The sequence below is a fragment of the Mustela lutreola genome, chromosome 4 (assembly GCF_030435805.1).
Source record: "Mustela lutreola isolate mMusLut2 chromosome 4, mMusLut2.pri, whole genome shotgun sequence".
In the NCBI taxonomy this organism is placed as follows: domain Eukaryota; kingdom Metazoa; phylum Chordata; class Mammalia; order Carnivora; family Mustelidae; genus Mustela; species Mustela lutreola.
Window position 1 is genome coordinate 30248248 of NC_081293.1, and position 15209 is coordinate 30263456.

The 15209-nt window shown below is 49.1% G+C and overlaps 1 protein-coding gene across 3 annotated transcripts; it reads right to left on the reverse strand.

The window, feature by feature from the left end:
• Positions 1-10368: 10368 nt before the first annotated feature.
• On the reverse strand, positions 10369-14622 carry MARVELD1 (MARVEL domain containing 1). 3 transcript variants are annotated; one of them, XM_059169270.1, is made up of 3 exons: positions 13078-14622; positions 12386-12537; positions 10369-11330 (listed from the first exon to the last, which is right to left on the reverse strand). In XM_059169270.1, exon 1 carries the CDS (start codon positions 14422-14424, stop codon positions 13903-13905), a length of 522 nt encoding a protein of 173 aa, XP_059025253.1. In that variant the 5' UTR covers positions 14425-14622; the 3' UTR covers positions 10369-11330; positions 12386-12537; positions 13078-13902. The 3 variants fall into 3 exon arrangements, with proteins under 3 accessions (XP_059025253.1, XP_059025252.1, XP_059025251.1); XM_059169269.1 differs by adding an exon at positions 11789-11955 and having other exon boundaries at positions 12386-14622; XM_059169268.1 differs by having other exon boundaries at positions 12386-14622.
• Between the last annotated feature and the right edge of the window lie 587 nt (positions 14623-15209).

Sequence of the window (15209 nt, forward strand, 5' to 3'; positions counted from 1 at the left end):
TCCCACTTTCATGAGATTGCAGTCAGCTGTGGGCCACAGCTGCCATCATCTGAAAGTTTAATGGGGCTGGAGGATTGGCTTCCACAGTGGCTTCCTCACACAGCAGACAAATCCAATGCTGGCATTCCTATGCTATTAGGCTGGGAGGAAGTTTCAGTTCCTCCTCACTTGGCACTCTTCAGAAGGCATCTTGAGTGCCCTCTTGACATGGTGGCTGACTTCCTCCGGAGCAAGAAATCCAAGAGGGAACCACAAGATCTTCTATGATATATCTATCCTCAGAACTCACACACCATCATTTGCACAATATCCTACTGGTTTTACAGGTCGGAACTATTCAATGTCCCAAAGTGTAGTGGGAGGCTTATACAAGAGTGTGACTACCAGGGGTAGTCACTGGGGCCAACTTGGAGGCCAGCTTGAAGGCTAACTACTAGGTGCTGCTCTGCAAGCTTGGAATACCCTTCCTCCTCCACCTGACCTCCTCCCACACACCTTTCAACACCCAGCTTGAATGTCAAGTCTTTTGTGAAGTTTTACCCAAATAATTCCTCCTTTCCTCCTTTGTGTTTACACAAAGCTCTGATCCTATTAAGCACCTATTACTTTTGTTTGTTTGTTTGACAGAGAGAGAGATACCACTAGTAGGCAGAGAGGCTCCCGGAGGAAGAGGGGGAAGCAGGCTCCCTGCTAAGCAGAGAGCCCAATTTGGGGGGTGGGGGGCTGGATTGCAGGACCTGAGATCATGACCTGAGCCCAAGGCAGAGGCTTAACCTACTGAGCCACCCAGGCGCCCCTAAGCACCTATTACTTTGCATTTCAACCTATCTCTAGAATCTCCTTTTGTTCCTGAGAGCAGGGAGACTACAATTTAACAATATTAGCAGCCCCAGTGTCTGCCAAGTATAGGGCTTTGGCATAGTAAATATTCAATGAATGCTTCTTTTAAAATAAATAAATAAAACAGAAAATAGCAAGAGTTGGTAAGGACGTGGAGAAACTGGACCCCTTGTGCACTGTTGTTGGGAATGTAAATAGTACATCCTTTAAGGGAAACAGTATGTCATGTCCTCAAAAAATTAAATACAGGATTATTTTATGATCCAGCAATGTCACTTCTGGGTATATACCCAAAAGAACTGAAAGCAGGGTCTTTTTTTTTTTTTTTTTTTTTAGATTTTATTTATCTGTCAGAGAGAGAGAGCACACAAGGAGGGGAATCAGGAGGCAGAGGGAGAAGCAGGCTCCCTTCTGAGCAAATAGCCTGATGTGGGACTCAATTCCAGGACCCTGGGATCATGACCTGAGCCAAAGACAGATGCTTAGCCAACTGAGCCACCAAGGCATCCCTGAAAGTAGGGTCTTAAAGAGTTATTTATGCATCCTTGTTTATAGCAGAATTACTCACGATAGCCATAAATGTGGAAGCAACCCACGTTTCTATTAATGAATGAATGGATAAAGAAAATGTGGTTTATACATACAATAAACTATCCAGCCTTAAAAAGTAGGAAACTTCTGGGGTGCGTGGGTGGCTCAGTGGGTTAAGCTGCTGCCTTTGGCTCGGGTCATGATCTCAGGGTCCTGGGATCAAGTCCCGCATCGGGCTCTCTGCTCAGCAGGGAACCTGTTTCCCTCTCTCTCTGCCTGCCTCTCTGCCTACTTGTGATCTCTGTCAAATAAATAAATAAAATCTTTTAAAATAAATAAATAAATAAAATCTTAAAAAAAAAAGTAGGAAACTTCTGACATGTGCTACAACATGAATAACCCTAAGGACCATGAATGCTGAGTGAAATAAGCCAGTCACAAAATGACAAGTACTGTACCATTCCACTTTAATGAATTACCTAGAGTAGTCAAATTCGTGGAGACGGAAAGTGGAATAGCTGACACCAGGGCCTGGAGGCAGAGAAGAGTGGGGAGTTATTGTTTAGTGGAAACGGACTGTCAATTTTGCAAAATGAGGAGAGATAGTTGTGCAACGTGAACATACTTTAATACCACTGAACTGTACACTTAAAAAATGGTCAAGATGGTAAACTTGGTGTTATGTGTATTTCGCCACAATTAGAAATTTTTTAATGAAAGAATGATGGATGAACAAAGTGTAATATATCCATTCAGGGAAATATTAAACAGCCCTAAAAGGGAATGAAGTGTTCACACATGCTACTGCATCGATGAAATTGAAAACAATATATCACATGAAAGAAACCAAAAAGGCCACATGCTGTATGAGTCTATTTATTTGAAATGTCCAGAATAGACAAACCTGTAGAAACAGGAAGTAGATCAGTGTTTGCCAAGCTCCGGGGGCCAGAGGGCGGGTGAGCTGGGTGGCGCAGGGGAAGGGCAGGAATTGGGAGCGACTCTTAGCAAGTACAGGGTTTCTTTTTGGAATGGTGGAAATATTCTGGAATTGGATAGTGGTGATGGTTGCACAACTTTGTGAATATACTAAAACCACTGATTTGTACACTTTAAAACAGACTTTTTGTTACATTGTGTGAAATGTTAAGTGACGCACACCTGGATGGCTCTGGCGTTTAGCATCTGCCTTTAGCTCAGGTCATGGTCCCAGGGTCCTGGGCTCTAGCCCAGAGGGGAGTCTGCTTCTCCCTCTCCCACGTCCCCTGCTTGTGTTCCCTCTCTTGCTGTCTCTCAGTCTGCCAAATAAATAAATGAAAAATTTTTTTAAAAAGTAAATGAGGGGCACCTGGGTGGCTCAGTGGGCTAAAGCCTCTGCTTTCGGCTCAGGTCATGGTCTCGGGGTCCTGGGATTGAGCCTGCTTCCCCCTCTCTCTCTGCCTGCCTCTCTGCCTACTTGTGATCTCTCTCTGTCAAATAAATAGATAAAATCTTTTTTTAAAAAAGTGAATGAATTAATAAATATTTAACTGGTATGTATTTTTAGACCGTCTTTAATATTTGCATTTTCTCTAGTGTTTACCCTTAATATTTGAGCATAGTTTTTGATTAAAAGCTTACCACCATTGCTCTGAAAAGAGTTCAATAAATAGATTTTTATGTTCTTATACCTGGGAAAGAAGTGCTCTTGAGTAATGAGATTCCCAGCTGTGAGGCAGTGAGTTGCCAGACAAACACAGCAAGGAAATGGATGTCTGCAGTTACATTCTGACTCAACAGCTCTTGGCAGCCATGAAAACAACCATTCATCAAACACAGGCACCAAAAAAACCTCACAGAGCAAAGCAGTGAAAATCTCAGCAATAAAACCTTGTGGCCTCCTGTGAAAGAGACAGTTAACTGTCCACCAAAAAGTCTTGTCTGCCCCTTCATGGTAAGAGTTGCAGCTGGGCAGCAAATGCCCAGCCAGGAACTACATTCCCAGCCCCTTGCATATAGAGTGGGTCATGTGACTCACCAAAGGAAATGAGTGGAAGCGATGAGTATCACTTCCAGACCAAGGCATTTAAAAATCCAAAACCTCCCCCTTCCTCTCTTCTCCCCAGTGCCAGCTCAATGCAGAGGGAATAGCCAGGCCACAAGGTGGACAGAGCCCTAGTCCCTGAATCATTATAGTAGAAAGGCGTCCACTGACCTGGGATAGCCACAATGGACAGTTATATAAAGAAGAAATAGATTTGTATGTGAATAACAAAGAGATTTTTATTTAATTAGGTTACCAAATTGTTGGAGAGTATTTGTTATGCAGCTATAAACATCAATATTTGTTTATTTCACTGAATGACTAATTATTATGTGGCTTTCAGGGGAATACAAAAAGGAATAGCCCAGAATTCCTTCCTCAAGTTGTTCTAATTCTAGGAGCACTTGGCTGGCTCAGTCAGTAGAACATGTGACTCTTGATCTGGAGTTATGAGTTTGAGCGCCTGATTGGATGTAGACATTACTTTAAAAATAAATTTTTTTAAAAAAACTCATCCTAAATTGGAGAATTTGATGGGAGACAACTAAAATAAATACGCCACCAGTGGACTGTTGGAGGTGACCCACCAAGAAAAATCTTAATAGACCAATTACCATTAAAAAAATTGAAAGAATTTGAAAACTTCCTCAATGGCGTCAAGCCCAGATTCTTTTGTAGCCAATTTTTATCAAACCCATCAATAAAATGATTTGTTACGTTATTCCAAACAAAACAAGATGGCAAACTTCCCAAATGATTCTGTGAGTCCAGAATTACCATCACTGATACAAGTGCCAGGGAATAGCGCGCGCGCACACGCACACACACACACACACACACACACCCCAAATATTATCTGGAATATAGCCAATTAAAAAATACTAAGAATACAACTGAATCCTTCTACTGCTAGCTATTTATGCAAGAGGAATAAAGGCATAAGAGGAATAAAGGCATATGTCCACACAAAGATTTGTACCTAAATGTTCACAACAGCTTAATTTGCAATAGCCGAAAACTTAAAGCAATACAAATGCCTGTCAACAGGTGAATGGATAAACGAATTATAACAGGATAATACACGTGATAGTAATGAACAAACTATTATTACCACAGTAGCATGAATTAATCTCAAAATCATTAAATAAAAGAAGCCAAATACCTCCCCTTACCCCAGAAAAAAAAGTACATATCATACATACATATTAGAATTATGGGTGCCTGGGTGGCTCAGTGGTTAAGCCGCTGCCTTCGGCTCAGGTCATGATCTCAGGGTCCTGGGATCGAGTCCCGCATCGGGCTCTCTGCTCGGCAGGGAGCCTGCTTCCCTCTCTCTCTCTCTCTGTCTGCCTCTCCGTCTACTTGTGATTTGATTTCTCTCTGTCAAATAAATAAAATAAAATCTTTAAAAAAAAAAAAAAAAAAAAAAAAAAAAAAAAAGAATTATAAACTAATCTCTATTCACGGAAGGCAGATCAATGGTAGCTTGGCATGGGGGAGATAAGAAGGAATTACCAAAGGGCACAAGGGAGCTTTGGGGCTAGTATGGATATGTCTATTGTCTTAAATGTGGTGACAGTTTCATGATGTGTACATATGTCAAAACTTGCCAAAATGTACATTTAACCTATATGCAGTTTAATGTACATTAAGTATATCTAATAATCTGTTTCAAAAAAGAAATATCTAGGGGCGCCTGGGTATCTCAGTCGGTTAAGCATCCAACTCTTGATTTCAACCTAGGTCATGATTTCAGGGTCATGAGATGGAGCCCCACATCCGGCTCCACACTGGGCAATGAGCCTACTTAAGATTCTCTCTTTGCCCTTCTCCCCACCTCGTGAGCCCAAGCACTCTCTCTCTCTCTAAAAACAAACAAACAAAACACCGAGGTAAACACTTCCCTCTTCTGAGCATCATCTACAAAATGCAGGTATTATCTGAACTGTTTACCAGTTCATATAAGGATGGGATGAAATAGATGTAAAAATATTTTGCAAATTGTGAATACAAGAATACAGGGACATTGAGTAATCTTTATTACTGTTAATGCCATTATCAACAATAATCTTATTGTCATCACCATCATGTTCACTGCAAAAAGCCTCCATCTACCTTCTGGCACCTATGTTGAGATCACTAAGGTTAAAAAAAAATCACAGAGGTAGGTAATTCATTTTTTAAAAAATATTTTATTTATTTATTTGAGAGAGAGAGAGCATGAAATGAGAGAGGTCAGCGGGAGAAGCAGACTCCCCGCTGAGCAGGGAGCCCAATGCGGGACTCGATCCTGGGACTCCAGGATCATGACCTGAGCCAAAGGCAGTTGCTCAACCAACTGAGTCACCCACACATCCTGGTAATCCATTTTTTTTTTAAAGATTTTATTTATTTATTTGACAGACAGAGATCACAAGCAGGCAGAGAGGCAGGCAGAGAGAGAGGAGGAAGCAGGCTCCCCGCTGAGCAGAGAGCCCGATGCGGGGCTCGATCCCAGGACTCTGAGATCATGACCCGAGCCGAAGGCAGCGGCTTAACCCACTGAGCCACCCAGGCGCCCCTGGTAATCCATTTTTTGATAAGATTTTGATTTTTAAGTGATCTCTACACCCAACATGGAGCTCGAACTCACAACCCCAAGATCAAGAGTCACATGCTCTACCAACTGAGCCAGCCAGGCACCCTGGTAGTTCATAATTTTAACTTAAAAAACAAACTCTGCAAGTTCACCAGTTCCTAGGGATGGCTGGGAGGACAAGATGACAAGCTGATAAATACAACAGAGTTTACAGTTTACCAGGGAAGTGAGGAAAGATGTGTTGTGAAATGCCCAGATACAGAACAGCAAGGGAAGCCAAGCACTTAGAAACACCGCCCACCCCGCCCACCCCCGCCGGGGTGCCCAGACAAATTTTGAGTTGAGTGCAGTCATGGAGGGGCCTGCAAACACATAATGAGGGGAGTCTGTGAACATCTCACTCCCTACACCCGAGAATCCAAGGTCAGTTCATCGCTCTGTAGATGGCCTGGACCCTCAAGAAACAAGATGAGAAGAGGGCATCCCCCTTCCAGGCTGAGAGGAGGCAGACGGGAGTGCTGCTAGGGACCTGGACCAGGATCAGGACCTACTGCTAGGTTCTGCACCCTGGACCACAGAGCGAGGTCCAGGGAATCAAAAGGAAGGCAAAGAAGGACCTTGGACTCTGGAGAAAAGAGGATCCCGACCTTCACATAGATGACAGTGACTTTTAACAGTTCTGTGCTATCTTTCGGGACAGCTCAAATCGGACCACAAGAAAGAACAGTAGAGGAGTCAATTTCCCGTTTCTCAGGCAGGAAGACAGCCAGGGTGGAATTGGGGAGAAGGGAAGTAAGATTTCTGAGCATGTACTGTGGCTCAGGTCTGCACTTGACAAACATCACCCGAGGTCCTCCCAACAACACAAACCAGCTGAGAGCTGACCTGCAGAGACTAGTTGCCGGGTTCACTGCTCTGGGTGCCTCGTCTCAGTAAGCCTTTCCCATGGACCAGGGAGGCATCTACGTGCATTAACCTCATTTAGGGAGCGATGAAACAGAGGAAGAATTTAGCAAATTGCCTAAGAACAGAGGGAGAGATTGGCCTCACTTCTGACGTCACAGGCTGAGCTCACCTCAGAATTTTATATTAACCGCCTAGGGGACACAGAAGGAGCCAGCACAGAATACAGAGCAAGACTTAGTAAGGCACGGGGTTCCATATCCAAGTCTGGGATTAGGTCACGTGGCCATACCTGTGGCACAAGGTCTCAGGAGGAGGGAGGGCTGAGTGGAGGGACACGCTGAGTCCTTCCTACGTCAGGCAGACAGAGAGAACCTGGAGAGTGGCTTCAGCACAGTGAGTGGGTTAAACCTAACTTCCCTGTCAACCGAGAAGGGAGTAGCTGACATTATTCAGACTTGAATGATACCACTTTCTTTACAGTCTTTCCTCCCTGCCTTAGCTCAAAACATAGCTATTAGAAAACCCAGAAGCTCTCGGTGGGGTCTTTGGATGGCTGGGAGAAACAGTCTGTCTGCTGGGAAGTCCTCTGAAACAGCAAGGCATGGCGGCACACACTTGAGTTTTAAATCTGGTTTCTGTCACGTGAGTGGCCTGGGGAAATCAGTTGACCCTTCTGAGCCTGTCTGCGCGTCCATCAAATGGGGGAATTAAATACTTCTTGGGCTTGTGAGGATGACAAGCGATGTTATATAAGGTATCCTCCGACTTGTGCTTGACTCACTGCACACACTTCATAGAGTGAGTTCGTTCCCTTTCTCCCCTCTTGCCAACCTTGACTCAGAAGCTTTACAACTGGGGCGTCGGAGCGCCCCCTTCAGGACTCCTGGAGATGGCGGCAAGGACAGCCTGTGGGGCACCTGTGGGAGATACAGGAAACTGCCAAGAGCTGCCTCTGGGAGCTTGCCTTCACCTCAAGCTGAGGAAAGAATGTCACAGCCCTGGTGCCAGCAAGATCCCAAATAGCCATCTGGTTTGAAAGGAATGGGGTGATGGAACAGGGAGGGCAAAAGGGCTTTCCGATTAGGAGCCTGACTGGAATTTCCACAGGCGAAGTTGAAGTTGCTGTGGGTGATCCACACCTTCCTGCTGGCTATGTCAGGGGCTCTCCTTTGGGTTCTGGCCACCTCAGCATACCTCCCCTTTGCCTAAGGGCCCGGAGAGTCTTAGGCCCTCCTCACTTCTTTTCAGCTGCTCCCACTGGTTTGTGGCACGTTCCTCTCCCCCAAGACTGGTGAAGTGGATTTCAGCCACGCCAGTGCTCCCTCTGCTCCCTGCTACTCTTGGCACAGACCTGGAGAGTCACTTCACTTCCCCACCTAAGTTTCTATTTACTCATCTGTAAAAAAAAAAAACCCCTCTTAAGGGCTTTACTAAGATTTCCACAGGAAGCAGCCAAGGGAGTGACAAAGTTAACCAATGTGGGAAAGTTATAAACGTTCCAGAAAGTACACAAAGTTCTTGCAGTCCCTGGCTATATACATGAACATTTAGAAAGGCTTAGAACTATATTATCGTTAATCATTAAAAGCAAGTTGTAAGAGAGTCAAATGTATATGTGTGTCTGAGTGTGTGCACGCACACACACGTATCCCATGTACGTTTGGTTCGTTATAAAAATTAAAGAAGGGTTAAGAGGCACCTAGGTGGCTCTGATGGTTAAGCCTCTGCCTTCAGTTCAGGTCATGATCTCCAGGTCCTGGGATCGAGTCCTGGGATCTGGTTCCCTGCTCAGCGAGGAGTCTGCTTCTCCCTCTGCTTCTCCCCCTACCCCAGCTCATGCTCTCTCTCTCTCTCAAATGAATAAATAAAACCCTTGAAAAAAAAAAAAAAAGAGAGTTGGTAGTTAGCAATGGTTTATATCTAGCATTTGAGATTAGGATGATTGAATGGCTTCTTTTTAGTTTGTACCCTTCTGTATAGCTTAATTTTTTAATGGGTATATATTGTTATTATTTTTAATGGATATATATGTTGGTATTTTAACAAATAATTACTGTAACAAACAAAACAATACAAGCATGAATGAATAATGCTAACCTTTCTCTCTCACATCCCTCTTTCCTTTTATCCCTGCAAATGTGGGTTTATTAGCTTTCCTTTCTTACCACTGACCCACCCACCCCCATCCTTAGAAAAGCAGGAAAAATAGTAGACATAAATGAGCAAATCCCTCAGATTCCCCAGACTCAATTATGTCCCTGAAGAGCCGTGTCTTATTTCAAAGTGCCCCCAGCATTAAACAGGAAATGTCAGATTAGACCAGTCCTGAACACCTGATCTGCAGGAATGAAAACCAAACTCCATCGAACCCTCAGAGCCTGCTGGAGGACCACAAGGATTTACCAGCTGGCAAAGGTAGTGAAAGACCCTCTGCCTTCCAGTCCCAGTCCTGCCACTAGCCAGCTCTATGACCATGGACAAGGCCCTTCTCTCTGAGGCTCTATTTCCCCTATTAAATGGGAGTGACAATGCCAACCACTGAGACTGTTCACCGGATCAAAAAAGATCATGAAGTAGAAACATATTTTCCATTGCGAAATTCTCCACAAAGCAATGGTAGAGTGGGGGGCTTACCAGCCCTTGCATAAAGGGAGGCCACATTTTATTTAGTGCAAAATTCATGAATAGACAGAGAGGGAAGAGGGGAATAAGGGAGGGTCCTTGGCATTGTTTTTCCACCCTGGAAATCCAAACCATGAAGAAAACAGAGTGAGTGTGTGTATGTGTTTATTGTGCCGAGGAGGGTGCTTTGGAAGAAAGTGGGTGTGGAACACACCCAGCATCCGATCTCTGCCTAGAGCTGTTCTGAGTGAGTTCTGAGATCTGCCCCTAGAATCCTATGTTCTGGCTGCAGACTTGAGGTTCAGGCAGAGGAGGGAGAAGCTGGCAAGGAAGCCTGCTCACTCTGCTTTCCTACCCTTTCCAAAGCACCTTATTCATCAGGCTGTGACTGGAATCAGGGGAAACCAGGTGGGGTGTGTCTGAGAGGCAATACCAGAGGAGGACTATAGTCCGTATCAGAACCTGAGCCCCAGAAGACCTCACTCAGTCCCCTCTCAGCTCTGTGACACTAGGCAAGGCACCATTCCTCCCTGTGGCTCATTTCCCTTTCTGCAAAATCAGGGAGTCGAGGGACCCTTTGGCTCCTTAACCATAGTCATTCTGTGCCTGCCCGTTAGGGAGTGGAGCTTCCAAAAACAGAGGGGTCATTGAGAGCTGGGCTAGGAGCAACTTGAATTCCCACCCGCTTTTGTCAGGGGCAGACATAGGAGGTTTTCTTTCTCTGCTTCCTGTGTCCTGCCTTAATGCACTGAAAACCTGTGAACTCATTTTTCTTCCCCTCCCAGAAGGAAAGAAGAAGAGGATGGATGGAGGCTGGGAGAACCAGTACACAGGCTTACTGCAGGGGAGAGAAGACCTATACACCAACAACAGACAAACCAAACTTTATTCTGAAAAGCAAATTAGTAATCACCACTAAACTATTAAATGAGGCACATTGGTCCCCCTCGCTACTGGCCCACACCCCTCCCACTCCCACCCTCTCCCACCCTCTCTTTTGGCCTTCGTAGAATACTAGAAAATTCCTCTACTGGATCCGCAAGTAGTCCCAGACTTTTGAACTGGTAGGAGTCCACAGTCCACTGTGGACTACCTCAAGCTGGACTGAGTCCTGGAGTCGAATGACGGATGCCAAAGAGGCGGCCTCCAGTATTCAAAAATTCTGGGCCAGGTCAGGTGGCCATTCCTATGGTACAGGGTCTCAGCAGGAGGAGGGGGTGGGTGTGGGGGCTGTTTTACACGTCCTTCTCACATCTGGAGAAGCAGCTAGAAGCCAAGCAGGAAGGCACATCTAGAAGAGCCAGTGAGCTCTGGAATGTTTCAGGCACATCTGGTTGGATAAGATACCGTGAAGGAAAAGGAGACGTCTGCTCCTGAGTAAGGTCACCCAACCACAGACAGAGCACCATGAGCTCTGGGGGCTAGGAAGAGATCCTCAGGGCGCTGGTTCTGAGCTGAGGATGCAACTTCAACAGTGATCTGGAAAAAGAGAAAAGGAACAAAAGCTGGAGCTTAAACCCATTGTTTAGGGCATGGAGGTGCACGGCTCAGTTCCAGGTGTCTGGAATCTTGGAACCAAGTCACAGCATAAGGAGAATCGGAATTTCTCTTGTGTTAAGGCAAAATGAATCTTCACGCTTCTTGGATCTTCCTTTGGACAATGCTGAAGGGAAGCTGCTGGGCAGAGGTCATCCACTCTCCCCTCTGCTGGCCACTCTGCAGCGCTCTGCTGGCCCAGCCCAGAATGGTGCCCCTTGCCAGGGAAGCGAGCCCTGGGAGAGGTCGGCATGACCACTACGGGAATCTCCATGGCCTCAGAAACATGGAAACCTGCAAAAGAAGAACCAAAGTCATCGCCAGCCAAGGTACCTCCAAGTAAGTATCCCAGGAAAGGCCAGCCCCAACCCCACCCCCTACCCCCGGCCTCCCCTGGCTCTGGCCAGCCCCAACCCCACCCCCTACCCCCGGCCTCCACTGGCTCTGGCCAGCACCAGCGGTGGGGGCCGAAAGAATGGGTGCGCCACCTGGAGGAAGGCAGCAGCACTCCAGCCTAAATGAGAACGCAAAGGGCTCAGTGTTCTAGGAGTTCCCAAAGGAAAGAAAACAACAGTAACAACAAAACAGCCACAATTTGAATGGGACAGAGTTTCAGTCTTGCAAGGTGAAAAACGTTCTGGAGGTGGATGGTGGTGATAGTTGCACAACCATCTGGGAACCTACATAAGGACACCAAAGCATACACTTTGAAATGGTCGAATGGTCAATTTCATGCTACATGTATATTTTACCATGATTTTTTTTAAAGTAGCCACATGAACAGTCTCGAATGTGTATTGACCGCCTTCTCTAGAGAGTACAGCCCTGTCCTGAGGAGGCCAAATCTCCAGAGTCCAGCTCCTAGCTCCACCCATCACAGCAGCTGGGAGACTCTGGACAAGGTAGACTCATCTGCCTCCTAGGGAAGAGGAGAACACGGCTCGCCACAACAGTGTCGAAAGAATGAAAGAAATACATCTAAATGCTTTAAGCAGTGCCCACATAAATGCTCTCATGTTCCGCATGAAACACGCCCCTCCCTGATCTTTGCAGGTACAACAGAAAAGCCTCACCCTCTCTACCTAAGCTTCAAAAACACACCCCCCAAAACCCATTCGGGTCTCCCCTGTTCTAGTTTCTAATCCAGAGAGGGCTGAGCTTTTTCCAAGAGCAGACCTTTGCGGGATGTGGCAAAATGGCTGAACTGGTAGTACAAGTCTTTGGGCATTGTGGTTGTCACCCCTCCAACTTGCTCCCTGAATAAAAACCCCTCACCTTTTGGCAAAGGGGGCTCTGTATTTTTTATTCAAAGGCCTATGACCCCTCCCGAAATTCAGGAAGCACCTTACCTTATGGAGGCTGGGCCAGCTGTTCACCCCATCTTCGGAGCTTTCTCCTCTTTGGTGAGTGAGTCCCACTCCTGCCAGCTGCTCACGGTCCATGCCAGCATCTTTTATAGGCAATGTTCTTCTTAACAGGGACACCATCTGGATAACCTTGACTTTATTTTCCAAACAATGTAGAGGAATGTTCAGGTCCACCAATTCCCAGGTCTCTCATGTGCCTAGCAGGGACAGCTATCTTCTCCCTCATTGAGGCAAGCCCACCCTCTGCTAGAGAAATACCCTGGGAAGGAGAAGGAGCACCCCAGATCTTCAATCACACCAGAGCCAATGGGCTGGAAACGGTGGGAATGAATGACAGCCAAGACACAGGGATGCTTGGAAGTCTTAGGTGGCAAAATCTAATTGCTCCAGATCCATAGGCAGTTAACACTGTAAACTAAATTACTTGGGCTTCTTTTATAGCGGGACTTCTCAGAGCCTTTGATATGCTAATGAGCATCGTGAATCTTCAGGTGGGCGAGAGATAGCACCTTGACAAACCCATTTGAAAATGAAACCGTCTTTTAGACTGTAGCTCCTGAGCCGGGGTTCCTGGGAACACCCACCGCTTTAATGTAAACAGTGCTGGGCTGGGAGACTGGAAACGGGGTTCTAATCTTATTCTGGCTTTACCAAGGGCAAGGGGTGAGGCTCACCTTGACATTCCTTCAGGGTCCTGTAGGATCCCTAATGCAAAAAGACATTGGGAGGTGGGGGTGGTGGAGCTGAAGCCCGTGACAGAAACGCTGGGAAGCTGAGGCCAGGGAAACTAGTGTGCGTTTGGGCCTGGCCTCCAGGAACCCCGAGGCCAAAGGCGGAACAGGCAAAGGTGAGAGCAGATTCCAAACGTGCAAAGGTGCAGCCCGCGGGCATTTCCGATCCATCCTCACCTTTACAGACGCGCCCCACCCCAATGTCAGAGCACGGACCGCGCAGGATGCGCGCACAATCCCGAGCTGAAACGAAATTCTTCGCTCATCCTGAGGCCAATGGAGGCCTGTCCTCGTTTCTGTCCGCGGCTGCGAGCCTGCCCTTCACAGCGCTCGAAGCTGGAAGAGGGGCCAGGGAACGGGGATGCTCTTCCGAAGGCGGGCCGGGAGGGAAGGGGTAGTGGCGCAGCCAGAAGGCTGGTTCCAATTGGGAGCCTCCCCCGGATCTACGCGGCGTCTGTCCACGTCTCGCTCTCGGCACGGAAGGGGGCGAGGAAGCGCGAGGTTTCGCCTCGGACGGCCAGGATGCTTGGGGGCCCGCGGCTCGGATGCGGCCCTGCCCGGATCCCAGGAAACGGCGCAGGCGATGCGTCTGACCTGACTCCAGGCGGCGGCTCTGCCGTCGGACGGGAACTGCGGGCCAGGGCGCCCGGGCGCGGGCGGGAGCGCGGGGCGACGCGTGGGTGCCGGGGCGCACGGGCGCGGGGCGGCGGCGGTAGGAAGGACGGGGGCGCCGGTCTCGGGAGGGTCCCCGCCCCGCGGCGCGGCGGCTCATGCCACCTCCTGCTCCCCCTGGTAGCGGCGGCAGCAGCCGTAGAGGGCCGAGAGCAGGTAGAGGCCGAGGCAGAGGCCGCCGCAGACGGCGGCCGCCAAGAAGGCGTGGTAGGCGCAGGCCATCTGGTAATCCTTGAGGTTGCAGTAGCTGTGGCTCTGCGTCTGGGCGATCATGATGCCCGTCGCGGCGCCGTAGAGCGCGGCCGCCAGCAGGTCGTGTGCCACGTTGACCACGAGCCAGCGCGAACCCAGCACGGGCACCAGCTCGTGCTTGCCCAGCAGCGTGAGGAAGTAGAGGCCCAGGGTCAGCAGCCAGAAGAGCACTGACACGAAGAGCGCGAAGTGCACGGGGCCCTGGTACCTGCTCGTGGCGATGGTGATCCAGAAGGCGGCGCCGGCCAGCAGCTGCAGCAGCCGCAGCACGCCCAGCGGGCCGCGCAGGAAGGCCCTCTGCAGGCGCACCGGCCCGCGAACCGCGCGCGCCTGGGGCGGCGGCTGGCGCGGGGGCGGCGGGAGCATGGCCCCCGGGCGCGGTGGCGGCGGCGGCGGAGCCCCGAGTAGCGGAATGGCGGCGCCGGGCTCGCGGGGGTGGCCCGGCCGACGTACCCGCTGCGCCCGCGGCGGCCTCCTCGCGTCCCTCCGAGTCCTCTTCGCGCTTCCTCTCCCCTTCTCCCCACCCTTCCTCCACTCTCTCCTCCCTCCAGCCCTCCTCTCTTTCTCCCCGTCTCCACCACTGCTACCCGCCCTTTGGCTTCCCCTCCCCTTCTCCACCCCCACTCGCTCCTCCCGGCTTCCAGCCATCTCTTTTTGGGCCTCGCTCACCATCCCGGCCCCCCTTTCTAGCCGGCGCCAGACTCCCAGCTCGGATTCCTTTCTCCCCCGGGCGCGGCGGAGGGCATTCGCACCTCCGGGCCGCCGAGGGCCTTCCGCTCTGGCCGCCCGGGCCAAGTTTTGGCACATTTGGGTCCACCCTGCCTGCCCTGCCTGCCCTGCCACCCCAGCTCCCGTCCAGCCTCAGAGGGGAAACGCTGTATTCTGGAGCGTTCTCTCAGAGCCTCGCTGGGCCTTTTCTTTCTACTTTGTCCTGCCCTAGGGCCCACTCGGGCCTCTTGGCCTTCCCCTGGCTCTGGAAGAGAGCGGCGCTGGTCTGAAGCTGACATCCGTTCTCCCCTGGACATCTGGAATGTGCCCACCTCACTCTTCTCCAGTCCAAAGCTGGGCTCTCAGACATCAGAGAAAGGGACGGTCCCCCACCAGAGACCCCCCCGCCCCTCCCACACACCACAAAGCCAAATCCTATCAGT

What these genes read in the sequence shown, in the direction of transcription:
- MARVELD1 (XM_059169270.1), bottom strand. Translation starts at nt 14,424, where the DNA reads ATGCTCCCGCCGCCCCCGCGCCAGCCGCCGCCCCAGGCGCGCGCGGTT.